The sequence below is a fragment of the Piliocolobus tephrosceles genome, chromosome 10, assembly GCF_002776525.5.
Source record: "Piliocolobus tephrosceles isolate RC106 chromosome 10, ASM277652v3, whole genome shotgun sequence".
Taxonomy (NCBI): domain Eukaryota; kingdom Metazoa; phylum Chordata; class Mammalia; order Primates; family Cercopithecidae; genus Piliocolobus; species Piliocolobus tephrosceles.
Genome location: NC_045443.1, coordinates 110,813,227 through 110,835,385, shown reverse-complemented (window position 1 = coordinate 110,835,385; position 22,159 = coordinate 110,813,227). Strand labels below are relative to the sequence as shown.

Sequence of the window (22,159 nt, the reverse complement as noted above, 5' to 3'; positions counted from 1 at the left end):
GGGAAGGGTGGGGGCCTCAGGAGGGAGGGTGGGAGGAGGCGCTCTATGCATGGTGACCCCAGCCCCACCCCTCCCCCAGGAGGAGTTGGAGGATCTGGAAGCTGTTCACAGGGAGGAGAAGATCGCTCTGGAGGAGCTGAGGCGGAGGCACAAAGTGCTGGTGGAAGAGTTTGTGCAGATCCGGGAAGAGCGAGAGATCAACTCTAAGAAAAGGATGGAGGCGGAGCAGGAGATGGTGCACATGGTGCGGGCGGCCACGTTAATCCAGGCCTTTTGGAGGGGATACCTGGTGCGGTCCCTGCTCAGATCCAAGAAGAAGCGGGGCAAGGGCAAAGCAAAGGGCAAGGAGAAGGGCAAAGGCAAGAAATGAGCTCTCCACCCCAGCCTGCTACTGACCCTTATCCTCCCCGAGACCAGGCCAGGAAGCCACCGGGATAGAGAGCACCAGATTCATGGCTTTCATGATGTTTTTATTTAATAAATTAAAGAGTATTTGAAGCCGCATTGAAGGGAACGCTCTATGAATAAGTCTCTTTACCCAGGGCTGTGGGCTGTGTGTGTCCAGCTCACAGATGGCATTTCCACGAGGAGCGTGCAGCCTGGGGTGTCAGCCCGGAGAGGATGGTTCCTTACTTCAGCCTTAGTGGGCAACCAAACCCCAGCTGCAGCCCGGAAGCTGCCATGGCCATGATGGACACATCACCCACCAGGGCAGGGGGGTATGGGTCCCAGCTGCCCATAGTGGGCACAGAAGCAGGCAGGGAACTCCAGGAGGGGCAGGGCCTCAGGTTTCAGGATGCCCCCAACCCTGTTCTGGGATTAATTTGCCTGCAACTTCCCCCGCTCCAGCACTGTGAAAGCTCAGAGGGAGTCCTGAGGTCACAGCAGCCCTCAGCTTCACATTCCAGGGAGCTGAACAATTATTTAAAACAACTTTTTTTTTAAAGCATATACATTGATTTAATGTAAGTTTTACATGACACCGGAGCCTTCATGAGGAAATGTAGACCTGAAGAAATAGTTAAGCCTGTGTGCCTTTATGCTACATTTGATGAAGAGTAGACAGTTGTGGTGATACATAATAGGGCAAAAAAGGTATGATCTACTGGTAATAAGCTGGGGGAAATTTAGCAAGACCTGTGTGTTTAGATTCTTCTCTGTGTCCCTGTGTCTTCAGAAATAAGGATATAACTTTCCTCTGGGTATAGGGAGGGCACCTCTCACATGAGAGTCTTATGACCTGCTTCAGGAAAACGTCAGAAAATACTTTCTTTTTTTAGAAAAATGTAAAAAATGTTTAGGCCAGTTGTGGTTACTCACACCTGTACTTGCAGCACTTTGGGAGGCTGAGGCAGGCAGATCACTTGAGCTCAGAAGTTTGAGACCAGCTTGGGAAACATGGCAAAACCCCATGTTTTATTTTTTGTCTCTATAAAAAATAAAAAAATTAGCCCAGCATGGTGGCACATGCTGGTAGTCCCAGCTACTTGGGAGGCTGAGGTAGGAGGACTGTCTGAGTCTGGGAAAGTGGAGGTTGCAGTGAGCTGAGATTGTGCCATTGCACTCCAGCCTGAGTGACACAGCAAGACTAAATAAAACAAAACAAAACAAACAAAAAAAGGTGGCTAGAGAGACAGGGTCTCACTGTGTTGCCCCAGGCTGGTCTCAAACTCCTGGCCTCAAGCAGTCCTCCTGCCTGGGCCTCCCAAAGTGCTGGGATTACAGGCATGAGCCATCACACCTGGCCTGGACAATTATTTTTAAATTATTTATTGGCATTTAAAAAACTGAGGGCCACCACATAGAAATCCAGCACTCTACCTTTCCTGGAAAAAAAATCTAATCATCCAGATATCCCAGGCTTGTACGTCTTCTAGGGCTCAGCAGCAGCAGCCCCCTTTAGATGGTAGAGAGTAGGTTGCCCCTGTCCTCACCACCCCCAACTGCCTTACATACACCACAGCCTGGTGTCAGTTACCCTTTAGTGTTACCTCGGGCTATTGCCAGATTTTACTGTAGTTGGGAGGAGAGAGTTTTTTTTTTTTTTTTGCTCCTTGTTTAAGAGTCTTGCTCTGTTGCTCAGGCTGGAGTGCACTGGTTGGATCTCAGCTCACTACTGCCTCTGCCTCCCAGGTTCGAGTGATTTCTCCTGCCTCAGCCTCCCGAGTAGCTGGGATTACAGGCATGCGTCACCATGCCTGGCTAATTTTTGTATTTTTAGTAGAAACAGGGTTTTGCCATGTTTGCCAGGCTAGTCTCAAGCTCCTGACCTCAAGTGATCCACCCACCTTGGCCTCCCCCTCCCAAAGTGCTGGGATTACAGGCGTGAGTCACCATGCCCAGCCAGGAAAGAGAGGTATTTCTGGCCTATGTCTATGGAAACTAAGGGGAAGATGGGAAGGCAAAAGAGAAATGGATGTTTCAGGAAAAACTGAATTGGGCATGAGTAACTAATTGTTTGTGAAAGTTCCAGGAAGCTTAAACATTCTATATGTTTAAAATGCACATTACAGCTGGGCAAGGTGGCTCACACCTGTAATCTCAGCACTTTGGGAGGCTGAAGCAGGAGGATCACTTCAGGCCAGGAATTTGAGACCAGCCCACTCGTGACTCTTTTTTTTCCCCTTTTTTCTTGTTTCTTACTGGAAGGAATGAAATCCCTCTCTACAAAAATTTTTTTTGAGATGGAGTCTCACTCTGTCACCCAGGCTGGAGTGTAGTGGCATGATCTCGGCTCACTGCAAGCTCTGCCTCCCAGGTTCAAGCCATTCTCCTGACTCAGCCTCCCAAGTAGCTTGGACTACAGGTGCCCACCACCACGCCCAGCTAATTTTTTGTATTTTTAGTAGAGACGGGGTTTCACCGTGTTAGCCAGGATGGTCTCGAACTCTTGACCTCGTGATCCCCCAGCCTCGGCCTCCCAAAGTGCTGGGATTACAGGTGTGAGCCACCGCGCCTGGTCCAAAAAATTTTTTAAAACAAGTTAGCTGGGCACGGTGGCACATGCATGTAGTCCCAGCCACTCAGGAGGCTGAGGGGGAGGATGGCTTGAGCCGGGAGGTCAAGTCAGCAGTGAGCTATGATCGCGCCACTGCACTCCAGCCTGGGCAAGGAAACGAGGCCCCGTGTCTTAAAAAACAAAACAAAACCAAACAAAAGAATCACCAAAAACAAACAAACATACAAACAATAAACCAAAAAACAAAGCATGTTTGCATGACAGCGCAGTTGGCCTGCCTGACCCCACAGGCATTTCCGTGTGTCCCTGGTCCTGGGCACTGCAGATCTCCCTCCCCAGCAGTGTCCACTCTTCCCTGCCCCGAGGCAGACGTACCAAACGGATGATGTGGCTTCCAGCTGGACTCCCTAGAATCCTGGTGCCTCCTGGAGGTGCCTTACAGGAAGATGGGGGCAAGGAGAGGCCCAGAGCCCAGCCCACGCTGCCCAATCCAGGTGCAATTCCATCTGTGCAAAGGCTTTGCTGCTTTTCCTAAGCCCCGGGCTGCATTCTAAGTGCTCTGCAGACACACGTGACACTGTCTGGCTTTCTTGGACTCTCCACTTGGCAGTCCTAGCCATTGTTTTATTTCCTACCTTAACAAACACACACACATACAAACTTAAAAACAAAACTAAAAAAATACTATTGTCTGTATTCTGAGCTCAGGAAGAGCTGGCCAACCACAAGTTAGTAGCATTAGCCAGAAACCTATGGGAGGAAGAGTCCAGCAATTCCTGAGGCCCCGGGTTCCCAAACTTCAGTCACCCACTCACCACTGTCATGTTGTCTGCCACATCCTTGTACTACCTGTTGTATTTAACTTTGTTATTTAAATCAACTCAGGCTTAACAATGGCCTTTACCCTAAGGGGGAAAAAAAGGAACATTCATGGCTTTGATAAGCTGATATATTTAGTACATGAAAATAAATACAGAAGCATATTAAGATGAAACAATGTTCACTCAAAAATCTCCCAGTTGCCCTTGTGTTCTCCAGGCTTCACACACAGCCTGGGAAAACTCCTTTAGGGCTTGTAGACTCAGTTGGAAACTAATCCTGAGCAGGAAGCTTGGCTTGAAGGAGAGGGGACCCTCCAGGTTGGCAATCACACCGTTTATTTGCACTTGGCAGCAAGAAAATGGATGATGTGGGAGGTGCCAGGCCCCTAGGTTGGCACTAATTTGGAGTGTGGTTGAGACAGGGCTGGAGACGGCATCTTAGAGGTGGCCCCCACATCCGCAATCGGGAGAAAAAGGCAGGAATCGACTAGAGATTGTCAGGATAAAGGGAGGCACTGCCCACCCCTGCTGTCTGTCTGCCCCCACAGGGGCTTCATACCTGGGTTCCCTGGGTGATGAATGTCCTCCTACCCTGGCAAGGGGCTATACCTCTTGCTGTGGCCCCATAGGCAACCCTGATGAAAGAGTATCATTTCCAAGGGGGCTTTGGTTTCTGGGTGGCCCCAACTCGTCGTGGGGTAGCTGGCACTGAAATGCTAACTGAGCGAGCCCTGGAAGTCACCAGGGGGCTCCGGAAGGTCACCCCTGATGTGGAAGGCCTGAGATCCTGAGGCCCATTTGTGTGGGAGGCACTGGTGGCTGGATGACCAGTGCTGGGGACATTCAGGTGGGTGAGGGAATGGGAAAGTCCCCGCCTCAGGGGGCATGAAGAGTGTAACCCATCCATGGATAACTTCTGGGAGTCTGCCGCCGCCCCCGGCTCTGTCTTGGAGGGACCAGCGGGGTGAATGGCTCGCAGTGGGGCCTCCCTGGGGCGGGGCGAGTGGCTACCCCTGGGGGTAGCTGGTGGCGTCCAGAAGAGAGCACGGAGCTTTGCGGCATCCCCCTTCGCCATCCGCGGGGCCCCGAAGCTGGCGCCCTCAGATCGGGAGCCAAACAGCGACTCATCACAGTAAGACGGGGTGTGGCTGATCAGTCTGGCAAAGGGAAGATAAACACCATAAGCGGGGGGATGAACAACCCCTCAAAACTTTAACAGCTCTCCCACCCATCCCCAGGCACTGGCAGCAGCAGAGGAGGGTTCCCTGCAGATCCCAGGAGTCCCTGTCTCCCAGTCTGAAACCTACAGCGAGGCCACAGCCTTCTGTGGCACCACTGTCCCCGGTCTCCACTGATTTTACCTTGTGAAACATCCACTGCCCCTGCATCCTGACCCAATTCCCAGGCATGTGCCCCAGGTCTGGACAATTTGCATATTCCATCCTCCTGGCCACATGGATGGGTTCAGGAATGGCCAGATGACCCAAGCCTCTCCAATCAGAATCTGCCTTAGGACCCCTTTGCAGAAACTACTAGGAAAGAGATGTTTTTCTGCCACCTGACTTTACCTCTTGCTAAGCTGATAGGATGTCAGCCCAAAGCAGTTTGTGGCCATCTCCTTCCTACTGGAGATTGAACGGCATGCAGGGAAAAGTAGCACTAAGGTGGAGACAGACAGTTCCAGCCACAGTTTGAGCCCCTCTTACAGGAGCCCCAAATGCCTTCTCCTGGGAAAGCCAGTTTGAATAAGTTTTCTGTCACTTGCAATCGAGAGTCACAATTAGTATAACCTTAGTCTTTAGAGCCTCCACTTTTTCTTTTTTTTTTGTGAGACATGGTCTCACTCTGTCGTTCAAGTGGAGTGTAGTGGCACAATCACAGATCACGGCAGTCTCAAATTCCTGGGCCCAAGGAATCCTCTCACCTCAGCCTCCCTAGTAGCTGGGACTACAGGCACGGTGCCACCAAGCCCAGCTAATTTTTTTTTTTTTTTTCAGTAGAGATCAGATCTTACTATGTTGCTCAGGCTGGTCTTGAATTCCTGATCTCAAGCAACCCCCTGCCTTAACGTCCCAAAGTGCTAGGATTACAGGAGTGAGCCACTGTGCCCATTTTCTTTTCTTTCTTTTTCTTTTTTTTTTTTTTTTCTGGAGACAGAGTCTCGCTCTGTCACCCAGGCTGGAGTGCAGTGGTGCGATCTCACCTCATTGCAACCTCTGCCTCCTGGGTTCAAGTGATTCTCCTGCCTCAGCCTCCTGAGTAGTTAGGATTATAGGTGTGTGCCACCACACCTGGCTAATTCTTGTATTTTTAGTAGAGACGGGGTTTCACCATGTTGACCAGGCTGGTCTTGAATTCCTGACCTCGTGATCCACCCACCTCGGCCTCCCAAAGTGCTGGGATTACAGGTAAGAGTCACTGCGCACCTGGTCTTTTTTTTTCTTTTCTTTTTTTTTTTTTTAAGAGACAGAGTCTCACTCCGTCACTCAGGCTGGAGTGCAGTGGTGCAGTCATAGCTCACTGTAGCCGCGAACTCCTGAGCTCAAGTAATCCTCCCACTTCAGCCTCCAGAGTAGCTGGGACTACAGGTATGCGCCACCATGCCCTGCTAATATTTTTATTTTTTGTAGAGACAGGGATCTCACTATGTTGCCCAGGGTGGTCTCAAACTCCTGGGCTCAAGCAATCCTCCCACCTCAGCCTCCCAAAGTGCTGGGACTACAGGCCTGAGTCAGCCTGCCTGGCCTATTTTTTTTTTTTTTTTTTTAATTCAACAGATATTCATGGCATACCTGCAAGATTCCATGCCCATAGTTTTTGGCCAGGACTGAAAGTGTTTCTATCCCCAAACTGCAAGTCTTTGGAAGGGCAACCTTTTGCCAGTTGGTTTAGCTGCTCAAACCACCTTGGCTAATGCCTGCATATGTCTGGTGCCAAGGTTTTTGCTCAGTAACTTCTCTACCTCTTATGCAACCCCTCACTTGACACCCTCTACCTGTTGGCATCCAGAATTCCATCCTCCAGGTGAGCAGGGAGTTGGCACCTCCCTTTTCATGGACACCATACTTCCGTTAATGCAGCCTCTCTTTACCTCAGTGTTTTCAGCCATGTTGTAGGTATCAGTGTTGCTAATCTCCACCTGACCCTGCCTTGTCTACAGAACTGGCAAAAACTGATTCTTGTTTTTATAATAGGCATCATTCCCATTCTCATTTCATTTCTCTCATCTGAAATATGTCCCTGTGGCTCAGAATGAACCCTAAATTTAGTTGGCCAGTTCTTATGGACTGAATTGTGCCCACCCAAATTTGTATGTTGAAGCCCTAACCCCAAATGTCTCTACACTTGGCCTTAATTATTCAGATTAATTAAAGGTAATTAAGGCTGGCCAGACGTGGTGGCTCACATCTGTAATCCCAGCACTTTGGAAAGCAAGAGGCAGGCGAACCACTTGAGCTCAGGAGTTCGAGACCAGCCTGGCCAACACGGTAAAATCCCGTCTCTACTAAAAATACAAAAATTAGCCGGGCGTGGTGGTGTGTAATCCCAGCTACTCAGGAGGCTGAGGCAGGAGAATTCCTTGAACCCGGGAGGCAGAGGCTGCAGTGATCTGAGATGGCGCCACTGCACTCCAGCCTGGGCGACAGAGCCAGACTCCGTCTCAAAAAAAAAAAAAAGGTAACTAAGGCTAAATAACATTATAAGGGTGGGGGATCCTAATCCAATAGAACTGGTGTTCTTATGAGAGGAAGAGACACCAGGGGTGTGTGTGTATACAGAAAAGGCCCTTGCATGTAATTGAAGGATTAAAAAAAAAATGAGAAAAGGCCCTATGATGACGCTGTGAGAACGTGGCCAAATGCAAGCCAATGAGAGAGGCCTCAGGAGAAACCAAACCCGCCAACACCTTGATCTTGGGCTTCCAGCCTCCAGACTGTGACAAAATAAATATGTGTTGTGGCCAAGTGCTGTGGCTCACGCCTGTAATCCCGGCACTTTGGGAGGCCAAGGTGGGCGGATCACAAGGTCAGGAGTTCGAGACCAGCCTGGCCAACATAGTGAAACCCCATCGCTACTAAAAATGCAAAAATTGCCAGGCGCAGTGGCTCATGCCTGTAATCCCAGCACTTTGGAAGGCCGAGGCAGGTGGATCACCTGGTAGGGAGTTCAAGACCAGCCTGACCAACATGGAGAAACCCCGTCTCTACTAAAACTAGCCAGTGTAATCCCAGCTACTCGGGAGGGTGAGGCAGGAGAATCGCTTGAACCTGGGAGGCGGAGGTTCCAGTGAGCTGAGATAGCTCCATTGCACTCCAGCCTGGGCAAAAAGAGTGAAACTCCGTCTCAAAAAAAAAGAAAAGTTAGCCAGGCATGGTGGTATGTGCCTGTAGTCTTGGGAGGCTGAGGCAGGAGAGTTGCTTGAACTAGGGAAGTGGAGGTTGTGGTGAGCCAAGATCGTGCCACTGCACTCCAGCCTAGGCAACAGAGCGAGACTCCATCTCAAAAAAAAAAAAAAATTTTGTGTTGTTTAAGCCACCTAGTTTGTGGTATTTTGTCACGGTAGCCCTAGCCAACTACTGTGCTAATCTTCTGTGTCTTGTTTCTTTTTTTTTTTTTTGAGATGGAGTCTCGCTCTGTCGCCCAGGCTGGAGTGCAGTGGCGCGATCTCCACTCACCGCGAGCTCCAGCTCCCGGGTTTACGCCATTCTCCTGCCTCAGCCTCCTGAATAGCTGGGACTACAGGCACCCGCCACCACGCCCGGTTAATTTTTTTGTATTTTCAGTAGAGACAGGGTTTCACCGTGTTAGCCAGGATGGTCTCCATCTCCTGACCTCGTGATCTGCCCACCTCAGCCTCCCAAAGTACTGGGATTACAGGCGTGAACCACCACGCCCGGCCATCTTCTGTGTCTTTGTCCAAACTACTAAAAACAATAAACAGGACAGAGTCCTGTGGCTCACCACTAGATACCTCCCTCCAGGCTGATATTAATCTGAAACAGTCCAAATAATCTAATTCTAATCTAATTAATTAACAACAATAACAACCTGCATTAGTTCCTATTTTTCTAACTTGTTCATAAAAATGCAGCAAGACCCACTTTCAATTTTTTTTTTTTTTTGAGACAGGGTCTCACTCTGTCACTCAGGCTGGAGTGCAGTGGCGTGATCTCGGCTCACTGCAATCTCTGCCTGCTGGGCTCAGGCGATCCTCCTACCTCAGCCTCCCAGGTAGCTGGGAGTACAGGCGCACACCACTACACTTGGCAAATTTTTGTATTTTTTGTAAAGACACAGTTTCAACACACTGCCCAGGCTGGTCTCAAACTCCTGAGCTCAAGTGATCCTACCTCAACCTCTAAAAGTGCTGGGATTACAGGCATGAGCTACCCCACCCAGCCAAAACCCATTTTCAGAATGACTTCAGAAACACCACATCTATGCCATTTCAAGGATCGATCACATTAATATTAATAACCTTATGCAAATTTCTCTGTGATCTTATGCATCACTTGACGCCTCTGGGCCTCAGATGCCCAGTTTGTGACATTTGGGGATAGGGAGTCCACCATCACAACCATCAACACTACCATTTATTGACAGCTTTCTAAGTATTAGGTTACTGTGCGAAGCGCTGCAGACCCCTCTCTCATTTAATCCATCAACAACCCCCCTAGGTAGAAATCATTGGTCCTATTTTCCACACGAGTAAACTGTGGCTCAGAGAGGTCAAGATGCTTGCCCAAGGTCACAGAGTAGGTGAACAACAGGGCTGTAACTGGAATCCAGGTGGCTGCACTGAGTACAGGATTTGTACCTCCCTACCCCATTACCTGTATTTGTTCTTCTTCCTTGGAGTGAGGGTTGGGGTGCTGCCCCTTGAGGGGGTGGTCTCACAGCTCCCCTTTGCCCCTAAGGCCTTCGATGCCTCCTTGCCCACGTCTCTGCTTCTGTTAGCCTTCTCCACCCAGGGCGGGTCAAAGTCTGGTGGGGTAGGCCGGGTGCTTGCTGGGCTGCCAAACAGAGTTTCATCCACATACGACGGTCTGGCCTTGACCCGGTAGCCACCCCGGCAGCGGTGCTGAAGGCGGAGGGTCTGCATTCCACTGATGGCGAGCCCCACAGGGTTCTTCATGTCGCCTGTGGTCCCTGGTGACGGCAGGTGTGCTCTGCCGGCCAGGCCCTGCTTCGGAGGCTCCCTGTGAGAGGTCAGAGTAGCACCCCTGAGCCACAGCAGTGCTAATGGAGGAAGACCGGTAGTCTCTGAAGTTCTCATCCCAAGGGTTTAGTTCTCTCTCAACCAGTATCTCAAAGAGGAGCTGTCAACTTCAGGGGGCATTTTGGAAATTTTTTTGGCTTTTTTTTAGTTGTCAAAATGGTAGAGAAAGGGGTGCTATTGGCAATTATTTATAGAATGACTCTGGGGGTGAAGGAGAGATGACACCTGTGCCCATTTAGGCACCAACCAAAAAACGCACTATGGTGGTAGGGGAGGCAGGCACTTTTCTATATCCTGTGTGTACTGATGGGTGCGGGGGCAATGACAGCCAGCGTGGATCCCATGCCTACCTCCTGCAAAGAGCTTTACAAGCATTGTTTCATTTAATCCTCTCAACAGCACTGTGAAGTAGCTTCGAATTTGTCCATTTTACGGATCACAAAACTGAGGTGAAGTCACATGTGTAGGTCACACCTATAAAGCTAAAACGGTGCAAGTGAAATCTGAGTCCAGAGCTTGTGTACTTGGCTACACTGCTATCGGGAGATCACCGCCGCCCCCACTGCCCCACATTCTGCGACTCCCAAATCAATGACTCGATTAAAAAATGCCCGAGATCCCTGCATTTTTGAGCTGTTCTCCTACCTGAGCATCTTGGTTCGTAGTCATCGGGGTCCTCAGGGACCCCTCCCCGCGTCTTCTTCCCACCAGGTCTGGACCCCTCGGCGAGGGCGCGGGGGAGCGAGGTGCATCCGGGATCCGCGTCAATCTGCAGCCCGGAATGCCCGGGGCCCCGGACCGCCGGCAGCCCAGGCCGTGCCGGGGCACCGCGCGGACCAACTCACCCGAGGAGCCGGCACAGGCTACGTGTGAGCGGCGCGCGCATCCAGAAAACCAGAACCCAGCGCCTAGCACCCAGCAAACAGGGAGCAGCCAGCAGCACTGCGGACGCGGCCCGGACCATTCGCGCCAGGGGATGGGGGAGTCCGCTCAGGGGCGGGCGCCACGTCCCTGACGCCCAGGAGGTACCTAAACACGGCGAGGGGCCTCTGGTGCCACTCACTCAGGGGCTGGTGTACTAGGCCGCCCAGGGCCGCAGGCTCTGGCGAAAGTGCAGCCGAGGTCACGTGGCCATCGCGCCTCCCCCTCCTAAGCAGTTGGTGAGCGCAGCAGGCCACGCCCCGTTTTGCGTTCCCAGCGCGAGGCCCGAATGGCGGCAGGCAAGCGCCCGGCGGCCGGCCCTAGGTCGAGAGCTGCCATGGCCCAGTGGAGGAAGAAGAAGGGGCTCCGTAAGCGCCAAGGCACGGCCTCCCAGGTCCGCGGCAGCGACTCGGAGGACGGCGAGTTTGAGATCCAGGCGGAAGATGACGCCCGGGGCCGGAAGGTAGGCGCGTGGGGCTGGGACGCACTTTGGGGCCCGAGACCCGGCTCCCGGCAGCGCCCCGAGGCCTCAGTTTCCCCAGCTGGGGAGTGGGCTCCGCAGAGAGTGAGGAGGGAGGCTGCCGGCCCCAGGACCGGTCTTGGGACCGCCGGCCTGAGCACGTGTCTCGGGGCTTGTCAGACTCAGGGTTCCGCGGCTGGAGCCTTGGGATCCGGGGGCTGGAGCCTGCGGGACTTCCTGCCGGGTTTTGGTCGCGCGTTTCTCATTGGCTGCCTCCTGCTCATGGGGCGGATCCTGGTTGCCTTTCGCCCAATGAAAAGTGCCGGTGCAGAAAATCTGACTTTTGAGAGTTTGGAGCGTTTTTGGGAGGTTGAGTTAAGGGGAGGCCGGACTGCGTGGCTTGAGACAGTGACGCCCCCAAACCTCTGGGAAACTAATTTAAAAATTAGCATGAGCCCGGCCAGTTTGTGTTTGTTGACCATTTACTATGTGCCAGGCTCATTGCTAAGAGCTGTACGAGCCTTATTATGTAATCCTCACACCAACGCTGTGCTAACACCACCGGCAACTGTCATCTTCATTTTTCCACAGGAGGAAATTGAGGCCTAGAGGGTTAAGAAATAGTCAAAGGCCTGGTGTAGTGGCTACACGCCTGTAAACCCAGCACTTAGGGAGGCTGAGGTGGGAGGATTGCTTGAGGTCAGGAGTTCAAGATCAGCCTGGGCAACATAGGGAGGCCCCCGACTCTACAAAAAATTAAAATTTAAAAATTAGAATGGCCGCGGTGGCTCAAGCCTGTAATCCCAGCACTTTAGGAGGCCGAGGTGCGCAGATCACCTGAGGTGGGGAGTGCAAGACCAGCCTGGCCAACATGGTGAAACCCCATCTCTACTAAAAATACAAAAATAGCTAGTTGTAGTGGCACGCGCCTGTAATCCCAGCTACTTGGGAGGCTGAGGCAGGAGAATCGCTTGAAACTGGGAGGCAGAGGTTGCAGTGAGCCAATATGGCACCACTGCACTCCAGCCTGGGTGACAGAGCAAGACTCTATCTCAAAAAAAAAAAAAAAAAATATTAGCCTGGCGTGGTGGCGCCTGCCTGTGGTCCCAGCTCCTAGAGAGGCTGACATGGGAGGATCACTTGAACCTGGGAAGCGGAGACTACAGTGAGCAGTGGCTACACAATTGCACTCCATCATGAGCAACAGAGCAAGACTCTGTCTCAAAAAAAAAAAAAAAAAAAGGAGATCCCAGCTTTACAAAAAAAAGAAAGAAAGAAACTTGACCAAGACCCTACAGCTTGTGAGTACAAGAGCCAGGAGATTCAAACTTGGGACTGTCTGATTCCAAGGCCTGTGCTCTTTCCATTACTGAATGCTACATGTATGCACATGAGGGGACAGGTGTGAGCATCAACGGGGCAGAAAGGTTTTGCCCATTATTTCCCACAGTCCTGTTCCCAGCAGGTGCCTGGCACCAAGTAGGCTCAGGGCAAGGAGATGAGTAAGTGGGCATTTATATGAAGAGAAAGGATCATACCCCAAGGCAGGAACTGGAGGAGACCTCATCCCACCGTCTCCCTCCCCTTCCAGTCTAGCCAGCTCCTGGCACATAGTAGGTGCTCAACAAATGTAGAGAAACTACTAAAGGTGATGAACAGCACAGGTGGGCAGAGGTAGTGAGTACCAAAGAAGAGGAGTCTATGTGTAGTTCAGACCAAGGGCTTTCTCACAGCACCGCCCTGTGTTCAAACTTGGCCCAACTGCACTGGCTGGGGGACATTGGAGAGGTTGCTTAACTTCTCTGTGACTGTTTCCACATCTGTAGAAGGCAAGTAAATGATTATATATGTTTCAAAGATTGTTGGCCAGGTGCCATGGCTCATGCCTATAATCCCAGCACTTTGGGAGTCGGAGGAGTGAGGATCACTTGATGTCAGGAGTTCAAGACCAGCCTGGGCAACATGGTGAGACTCTGCATCTACAAAAAAATACAAAAATTAGCTGGGCATGGTGCTGTGTGCCTGTATTCCCAGCTACTTGGGAGACTGAAGTAGGAGGATCACCTGAGCTAGGTGAGCTGTGATTGCCCCACTGCACTCCAGCCTGGGTGACAGAGTGAAACTCTGTCTCAAAAAAAAAAAAAAAAAAAAAAATGTTGAAAAGACTAAAGGAGGCTGGGCGTGGCGGCTCATGCCTGTAATCTGAGCACTTTGGGATACCAACATGAGCGGATCACTTGAGGTCAGGAGTTTGAGACCAGCCTTGCCAACATGGTGAAACCCCGTCTCTACTAAAAATACAAAAATTAGCCAGGCCTGGTGGCGTGTGCCTGTAGTCCACGGGCCTGTAGTCCCACCTAGTTGGGAGGCTGAGACAGGAGAATTGCTTGAACCTAGGAGGTGGAGGCTGCAGTGAGCCAAGATTCTGCCACTGCACTCCAGCCTGGGTGACTGAATGAGACTGTCTCAAAAAAAAAAAAAAAAACTGAAGGACATGCTGTTCATACATGCTGTTCATACATGCTGTTCAGTAGCTATTGCAGGTGCCTATGTGTCCCAGGCACCTTGTTTTCATGTGCTTAGAGCAGGGGTTGACCGACCTATCAAGGGCCAGATGGTAAATCTTTTTTTTTAGGTTTTATTGGGCCATATAAGATTACTGTCTTTTTTGTTTGATTTCTTTTTCCTTTCCTGCAACTCCTTAAAATGTAAAAACCATTCTAAACTCGCAGACCATTCAAGACAGACCATGGCTCTGCCCTAGAGGATTGTAGTCAACTTTAGAGGGTCACAGTGAAAAGAACACAGACTCTGAAGCCAGGGTTCATATCCCTCACCCACTACCTGCTGGCTGAGTGACCTTGGGCACATCACTTTATCTCTGTGCCTCAGTTTCCTTCTCTGTAAAATGGACAGAACAATAGTACCTGCTTCAGATTGTTGTGAGGATTAAGTGGGTTAATTTGTATGAATTCTCAGAGCAGCACCTAGCTTACAGTAGATGGCCTTGTAAGTTTCAGCCACTCTTATGAATTGCTGTTCCTTAAATGCTTTTTTTTTTTTATTAATTTTTTGGTAAAGATGGAGTTTTGCCATGTTGCCCAGGCTAGTCTCAAAACTCCTGGGCTCAAATAAATGATCCACCCACCTCAGCCTCCCAGTGCTGGGATTACAGGCATGAGCCACTGCACCTGGCCATAAATGTTATTTTTAAGAGAAAGGGGGCAGCCCTGGAGTCCAAGAAGGTTCCCCAGAGGAGGTGTCTGTATTGGATTTAGCTGTGCCAGGAAAAGTGGGTCCTGGGTGAGCAGAAAGGAGGCCAGGCACAAGACAGACCAGAGATCAGAAAGGAGATTGGTTGGTGGCTGGTGGGGTGGGGGTAGGGGGCGGGAGAGCTTAGAAAAGTCTAGAACTTCACACATAGTAGGCGTTTCGATTGGCTCTTTAAAGTATTTAGGGGCTGAGTGTGGTGGTTCATGCCTGTAATCCCAACACTTTGGGAGGCCATGAAGGGAGGAATGCTTGAGGCCAGGAATTCAAGACTAGCCTGGACAATGTAGTAAGACCTCATCTCTACCAAAAAAAAAAAAAAAATACAAAATTAAAAAATTAGCCAGGTGTGGTAGTATACGCCTATAGTCCCAGCTACTCAGAAGTCAAAGGTGGGAGAATCACTTGAGCCTAGGAGTTCAAGGCTGCAGTGAGCCATTACTGCACCACTGTACTCCAGCCTGGGTGACAGAGTGACACCCTGTCTCTTAAAAAAAAAAAATGTGTTTACTTTTTTTTTTTTTTTGAGACAGGGTTTCACTCTGTCACCCAGGCTGGAGTGCAGTGGTGAGATCATGCCTCACTGCAGCCTCCATCTCCTGGGCTCAAGTGAGCCTCTTGCATCAGCCTCCTGAGTATCTGGGACTACAGGTGCAAGTGACCATACCTGGCTAATTTTTATTATTATTATTATTATTATTTTGACACAGAGTCTTGCTGTGTTGCCCAGGCTGGAGTGCAGTGGCGCAATCTCGGCTCACTGTAAACTCTACCTCCTGGGTTCAAGTGATCCTCCCACGTCATCCTGCTGAGTAGCTGGGATTACAGGCACATGCCACCATGGCTGTCTAATTTTTGTACTTTAGTAGACGGGGTTTCACCATGTTGGCCTGGCTGGTCTTGAACTCCTGACCTTAGATGATCTGCCCATCTTGACCTCCCAGTGTTGGGATTACAGGTGTGAGCCACTGCACCAGCCAGGTATTTAATTTTGAGGGCTTTGATGGTGGTGATGATGATAGTGATAATACCACCACGTTTCTAAGCACCTTTCTAAGTTTGACACCCACCCATATATATGATCTTCACAGCACCCTGGGAGGCCTCTGCTTGTTGTCCCCATTCTGCAGGTGTGGAAGCACAGGCTCAGGGAGATTAAGTCCCTTCCCTCAGGTCTCACAGCTGGTAAGTGACAGGATTGGGATTCAAACCGAGACAGTCTATCTGCAGACCCCACTCCAGACTTCTGTCCTGTCCTGGCCCAGCCGAAGGAGAACTTACTAGCAAAAAAGTGACGTGATCTGGCGGAAGCATCATTGGCTTGAATCGGGGAGAGAGGGCAACAGCACAGCCCCCTTCCCTGCCCCCTGTGGCCCCACTGTGCCTGGAATGACACTCCCTCTCTGTTCTTCCCTCCCAGCTGGGACCCGGCAGACCCCTGCCCACCTTTCCCACCTCGGAATGCACCTCAGATGTGGAGCCGGACACGCGGGAGATGGTGCGTGCCCAGAACAAGAAAAAGAAGAAATCTGGAGGCTTCCAGTCCATGGGTGGGTGCACGTTTGGCATCGGGGACTTTGCGGGAGCGGCAGCTGGGGATCGACCCCGCCTCTGCACTCCATCACTGATGTCCACTCTGGGCCCAGCACTGTGGTTGGGTAGACTAGGGTAGCAGATCTGGTCTCCCAGTCATTCAGGGCCTTCTAGCAGGGCAGTGGGCCTGACATAGGAGAGGGCAATTAGAACAGGCCTCGGGAAAGGCGATGTAGATGCAGGAACAGGCAAAGACAGTCAGGGACTTACTGCATGCAGAGGGGCATTTCAGAAGGAGGGAAAGGATGGAATAGGTTGGTGGCGTGGGGACACCTGGCTGGCCGGAATTAAAGCCTGACTGTTACTCTTTACAAATCAGTAGCAGCTAGACCAAGGATTTAACTATCAAGACGAGTGCCGGGTACGGTGGCTCATGCCTGTAATCTTAGCATTTGGGGAAGCAGAGGTGGGATCACTTGAGGCCAGGAGTTCAAGTCCAGCTTGAGCAACAAAGCGAGCTCCATCCAGGCCCTCACCCTCTTGTCCCTCCCCACCACCTGGGTGATTCTGAATTTCGTTCCAGACATCCTCATTGTGTCCGCACACACTTCTGAGAGGCGCAGGACCTTACCACGCCTAAAACAAAGGCACAGCTTCTCAGTGTCATCTAAGACCCCATTAGCATTCAGAGATCCCTGCTGTCTCGTGACATCAAGAGTGGGTTCACATCAGAAAAGCAAATAAGGTTCAGGTGCCCCAGTCAGATCTGTTTCCTAAGTCTCATTTCACCTTTCAGTTTCTGCTTTATTGCTTTTTTTCTTGTTTGTTGTTGATGAAGCTGTCATTTGTCCTGTAAAGTTCTCTGGGGTTGGTGCTGCGGGGACTCCCTCGGCCCCCTGACGGTTCCATGTCTCTCCCAGGCCTAAGCTACCCGGTGTTCAAAGGCATCATGAAGAAGGGGTACAAAGTGCCGACACCCATCCAGAGGAAGGTGAGGGGTGGGGCAGTCGACGGGTGAGGGCCAGGGAGGAGTGATATGGCCGTCTTGTCTGGCCCCTTGACAGCCACCCCTTGTCCCAGCTGTCACATCTCTTGCCCCCTTTACTCTGCTGAAGCCCCAGCTAGCGTGCCCACTTCCTTGGTGGAGAAGGTTGGGCCGAGCTGAGCAGAGACTCTGGGCCTTTCTGCCAGTTGAGCCTCCCAGAGGCTTCCCATAGCTAAGGCTCAGCTCAGGCAGCTCACAGCCACCTGTTATCATCCAGGGATTATGATTATTGTTCTCAGATGCTTCACCCAGTGGGAGCCATCTGGGATGCTGAGGAGGACTGGACGGGAGGTAGAGTCTGCTCCGCCTGAAGAAGGGTGTTCCAGCAATGGAAAGAGTTGGGGTAGTGAGCCGCTTATCCTTGGAGGCGTGCTAACAGGCTTTTGAAAGAATGGGCAAGAATGGGCTTAGGGCTGGGTGACAGGTGCCTGCCCATTCACTGAGATCTGTAGCACGCCCACTCCTCAGGACCTTGAAGCTCTGGATCATGTGGTGTTTGGGAGGAGCTGATCCTGACCTTCCCTGCTTGTACCTCTCCAGACCATCCCAGTGATCTTGGATGGCAAGGACGTGGTGGCCATGGCCCGGACGGGCAGTGGCAAGACGGCCTGCTTCCTCCTCCCCATGTTCGAGCGGCTCAAGACCCACAGTGCCCAGACTGGGGCCCGTGCCCTCATCCTCTCACCCACCCGAGAGCTGGCCCTGCAGACCCTGAAGTTCACTAAGGAGGTGTGTGTAGGCTTGGGGAGAGGTGGGAGGCGAGGGCTGACTTGGGACCGGGCACAGAGGCCACAAGTGTGCTGTCATCTCACCCCTGCCCTCTCTCAATCACTTTCTCTTCTCAGCTAGGCAAGTTCACTGGCCTCAAGACTGCCCTGATCCTGGGTGGAGACAGGTAAGGTCCCTGCACCCCATGCCAGGGTCACCACCATGCAGGCACATCTCTGTGTCTCCTGGACATTAGTTTGATTTAGCTCTGTTGCTTATTAATAATGGCAGCTTCTGTGCTCATTCAAAAAAACCAACAGACTGGGCCCAGTGGCAAATGCCTGTAATCCCAGCACTCTGGGAGGCTGAGGCGGGCAGATCCCCTGAGGTCAGGAGTTCGAGACCAGCCTGACCAACATAGTGGAACCCTGTCTGTACTAAAAATACAAAAATTAGCTGGGCGTGGTGGCACATGCCTGTAATCCCAGCTACAGTGGAGGCTGAGAAAGGAGAATCACTTGAACCCGGGAGGTAGAGGTTGCAGTGAGCCGAGATGGCACTACTGCACTCCATCCTGGGTGACGGAGCGAGACTCTGTCTCAAAAGAAAAAGAAAAAACGAAACAAAAACCCAATAAGGCTGGTCCAGTGGTAGCAGGTTATCAGAACTTACCAACATTAGTATCATTAAAGTTGGTGTACAACCCTCTCATTGCTAAATTTGACTGGCTTAAGAAAAAAAACCAACAAAGGAAATCCTGCAATAAAATATTAAAATAAATTGTCCACAGAAGCACTGCCACTCAGAAGTTCTAATGCTCCTGAAATAGAGTCGTCAGCTCACCGGATAGACAGGTGTATCTATTTTCATATGCCTAATTGTGGGCTTGGTTTTTGTTTTTGTTTTTTGTTTGTTTATTTTGAGACAGGGTCTCGCTCTGTCACCCTGGCTGCAGTGCAGTGGCGCTCTCACAGCTCACAGCAGCCTCAGCCTCCTGGGCTCAAGTGATCCTCCCACGTCAGCCTCCCCAGTAGCTGGCACTACAGGTGTGCACCACCACGCCCAGCTAATGTTTGTATTTTTTGTAGAGATGAGGTCTCACCGTGTTGCTTAGGCTGGTCTTGAATTCCTGGGCTCAAGCGATCTGCTGCTTTGGCCTCCCAAAGTGTTAGGATTACAGGCATAAGCCACCATGCCTGGCTGTGGGCTGTTTGGAAGCAGAAAGCACAGGAGTTGAGGGATATTTGTAATAGCTCAGATTCGTAAGCTGTTTTATCGCCTGATGTGCATGTACCACCCTTCCTAGGTAGTAGGTGCCACACCTGTTTTACAGATGAGCAAAATGAGGAAGTCACAGGTTAGAGCCAGGCAGTGATTCCATAGTGGAGCTGGGATCAGAATGCAGTCTCCTGCCTCATTCCATGCCTTATCCCACAGTTTCTCCCTTAAAGAGCAGCCCCTTGAAGGGAGAAAGTTTAAGGATGCTGCTATTAACACTCTTGATTCTCAGAGAGTTTGCTTTTTCAGTGCTTTTGTCTCTGTTGTCATTTATTCTTTCTAAAGTTTGTGATTGTCAGAAAGGCCTCCCTGGGCTAGTCCTGGCCCAGGACTACCCTGGCTCCTACAGGTATCCCAAGGGTGCTTCAGAGGAGGACTAAAAGTAGGGATGTGTGCCCAAAGGGTTTAAGGACGAGAGCTGACAGAGATCCGGGGAACCTGAGTTCTAGTTGGAGCTGGTAGTTCCAGGGTTAGTTGCTGGGGGTGCTGTGGGTAGAAGGCAGCTTTGTTGCTATCTGGACCAACAGAAGGAGTGAATTGAGGTCTGTAGTTGAGCCCATCTCTTCGGGGGAACTCTGTTATAACTGTTCTTTTGAATATTTCAGCTTGTATCTCTTGTCAGGGCAATGCCTTTGCCTCATACCTCAGCACTGGCCTTTCCTCAGTTCCAAGCCTCGGGTCTGTGTTCCTGGGGTTGGGGTATGCAGCCTCACCTGGACGTTTGCTTATGGGAAGGGAAACCGGAGACCTGTTCTGTCAAGCTAAAACCCTTCTCTCCTCTCTAGAATGGAAGACCAGTTTGCAGCCCTGCACGAAAATCCCGACATGTGAGTTTGTGGATTGGGGATGACTCCCTGAGGTCCCTTCCCAGTGGTGGGGGTGTAAGAGAACTATGGTGGTGGCCCTGGCCCTGGGGTCACCTGGCCTGTGCACCGTCTTCCAGAATTATTGCCACGCCCGGACGGTTGGTGCATGTGGCTGTGGAAATGAACCTGAAGCTGCAGAGTGTGGAATACGTGGTGTTCGATGAAGCCGACCGGTAAGGCTGCAGGTCAGCCCTGAGCACTTGTGTCTGAACTGGGAAAGCAGAGGCAGAGAGGTCAACCAGAGGAAGGCTCTGCCGGGAGAGACCCGTGTGGCCAAGATCGAAGCAGTGTCTCCCCAGATGTGGGCTGCAGACCTCCTCATAAGTGGTGCTGGAGCTCGTCTGTGGGGCTCTCTGACCAATATTTATAATTTTGCATTTCAGGAGTATTGAAATGAATAATAGGACAACTAACATGGGATTTATTTATTTATTTATTTATCTATTTATTTTTGAGATGTAGTTTCGCTCTGTCACACAGGCTGGAGTGCAATGGCACAATCTTGGCTCATTGCAACCTCCGCCTCCCAGGTTCAAGTGATTCTCCTGCCTCAGCCTCTTGTGTAGCTGGGGTTACAAGCATACGCCACCACGCCCGGCTAATTTTGTGTTTATAGTAGAGATGGGGTTTCACTATGTTGGCCAGGCTGGTCTTGAACTCCTGACCTCAGATGATCCACCCGCCTCGGCCTCCCAAAGTACTGGGATTACAGGCACGAACCACAGTGCCCGGCCCCTAACATGGGATTTCAATGATATTTTTTTAAAAGCACAAAGTTGAGAGCATGGACTCAGGAGCCAGACAGGAGTGGGATCCAGTCCTAGCTCTGCAACTTCAGCTCTGAATTTGGGCAAATCACTGGGCATCTCTGGGCCTTGGCTGCTTCAACTGCAAAATGGGGATAAAGTAGCATGTACCTCCCAGGGGTGCTGTGAGGACCTGAAGACTTGATACTTGTAAAGTACTTAGAACCCTCCCTGGTAGAGTTGGGGAGGGGGAGGTGGGGGAAGGGGGAAGGGACTGCTATCATTGATTGATTGATGGTGACAGGGTCTTGCTCTGTCACCTAGTCTGGTGTGATGATGGCTCGCTGCAGCCTCGACCTCCCAGGCTCAAGGGATCCACCCACCTTAGCCTAACCTGAGTAGCTGGGAGTATAGGCATGCGCCACCATGCTCAGCTAATTGTTTTTTTGTTTGTTTTTTTTTTGTTTTGTTTTTCCGAGATGGAGTCCCGCTCTGTCACCCAGGCTGGAGTTCATTGGTGCGATGTCGGCCCACTGCAAGCTCTGCCTCTCGGGTTCATGCCATTCTCCTGCCTCAGCCTTCCGAGTAGCTGGGACTACAGGCGCCTGTCACCACGCCTGGCTAATTTTTTTTGTATTTTTATTACAGACAGGGTTTCACCACGTTAGCCAGGATGGTCTCGATCTCCTGACCTCAGGTGATCCACCTGCTTCAGCCTCCCAGAGTGCTGGGATTAACAGGTGTGAGCCACAGTGCCCGGCCCCAGCCAATTTTTTATTTTTTTGTAGAGATGGGGTCTTGCCTAGGGTGTTCTCAAACTCTTGCTACCTTGGCCTCTCAAAGTGCTGGGATTACAGGCGTGACCCCCTGCAGCCAGCCTGGGCTGCTGTCAATTATTTCAGCATGAGTTTGTAAGCACATAACCGAGACAGATTCCAGATTTCAAGGTTATTGTTGATTAGGATGAAGTCACGCGATAAAGTGTGAGTGGGCTGAGTTAGAGAGAGGAGCCCTGGGACACCGCAGAAGTTGTGGGGACAAGGATGGCTGAGGTTGGAACTCCAGGGAGTGGAGGCCCCCTCTGACCCGGTCTTGCCTTCTACCCTTACAGGCTTTTTGAAATGGGCTTTGCAGAGCAGCTGCAGGAGATCATCGCCCGCCTCCCCGGGGGCCACCAGACGGTGCTATTCTCCGCCACGCTGCCCAAACTGCTGGTGGAATTTGCCCGGGCTGGTGTGTGAGCTGGGGGTGGAGGTGGGGGCTGGGGGTGGGGCTGGGGCCTGGGGGTCCAGTCCCTCTGCGACACCCCCACTCTCCCCCACGTCTCCTGCA

The 22,159-nt window shown here is 51.3% G+C and overlaps 3 protein-coding genes across 8 annotated transcripts in view; 2 read left to right on the top strand and 1 right to left on the bottom strand.

Annotated features, from left to right (window-relative positions):
• IQCD (IQ motif containing D) overlaps positions 1-600 on the top strand; it is a 28,647-nt gene extending 28,047 nt beyond the window's left edge. Inside the window, exon 5 of one of the 3 annotated variants that reach the window (XM_023203987.2) lies at positions 80-600. In XM_023203987.2, coding sequence (XP_023059755.1) covers positions 80-370 — 291 coding nt within the window. In that variant the 3' untranslated portion in view covers positions 371-600. The remainder of the gene's footprint in view (positions 1-79) is intronic. The other 2 variants (XM_023203993.2, XM_023203982.2) reach the window with 2 other exon arrangements.
• Positions 601-3,894: 3,294 nt separating this feature from the next.
• On the bottom strand, positions 3,895-11,191 carry RITA1 (RBPJ interacting and tubulin associated 1). 3 transcript variants are annotated; one of them, XM_023203941.2, is made up of 4 exons: positions 10,646-11,191; positions 10,351-10,482; positions 9,615-9,980; positions 3,895-4,937 (listed from the first exon to the last, which is right to left on the bottom strand). In XM_023203941.2, exons 3-4 carry the CDS (start codon positions 9,914-9,916, stop codon positions 4,430-4,432), a joined length of 810 nt encoding a protein of 269 aa, XP_023059709.1. In that variant the 5' UTR covers positions 9,917-9,980; positions 10,351-10,482; positions 10,646-11,191; the 3' UTR covers positions 3,895-4,429. The 3 variants fall into 3 exon arrangements, with proteins under 3 accessions (XP_023059709.1, XP_023059716.1, XP_023059702.1); XM_023203948.3 differs by having other exon boundaries at positions 10,351-10,474; XM_023203934.2 differs by lacking the exon at positions 10,351-10,482.
• DDX54 (DEAD-box helicase 54) overlaps positions 11,167-22,159 on the top strand; it is a 28,274-nt gene continuing 17,281 nt past the window's right edge. For both annotated transcript variants that reach the window (XM_023203924.3, XM_023203919.3), the window contains exons 1-8: positions 11,167-11,384; positions 16,072-16,201; positions 17,105-17,175; positions 17,770-17,958; positions 18,075-18,124; positions 20,001-20,042; positions 20,159-20,254; positions 21,939-22,060. In XM_023203924.3, the coding sequence (XP_023059692.1) occupies positions 11,211-11,384; positions 16,072-16,201; positions 17,105-17,175; positions 17,770-17,958; positions 18,075-18,124; positions 20,001-20,042; positions 20,159-20,254; positions 21,939-22,060 (874 nt within the window). In that variant the 5' untranslated portion in view covers positions 11,167-11,210. The remainder of the gene's footprint in view (positions 11,385-16,071; positions 16,202-17,104; positions 17,176-17,769; positions 17,959-18,074; positions 18,125-20,000; positions 20,043-20,158; positions 20,255-21,938; positions 22,061-22,159) is intronic.

Coding starts and splice junctions, on each gene's coding strand:
- RITA1 (XM_023203934.2), bottom strand. Junction 4,938..9,614: donor AGGAAGAAGAACAAATACAG/GTAATGGGGTAG, acceptor TCCCTTTGCCAG/ACTGATCAGCCACACCCCGT.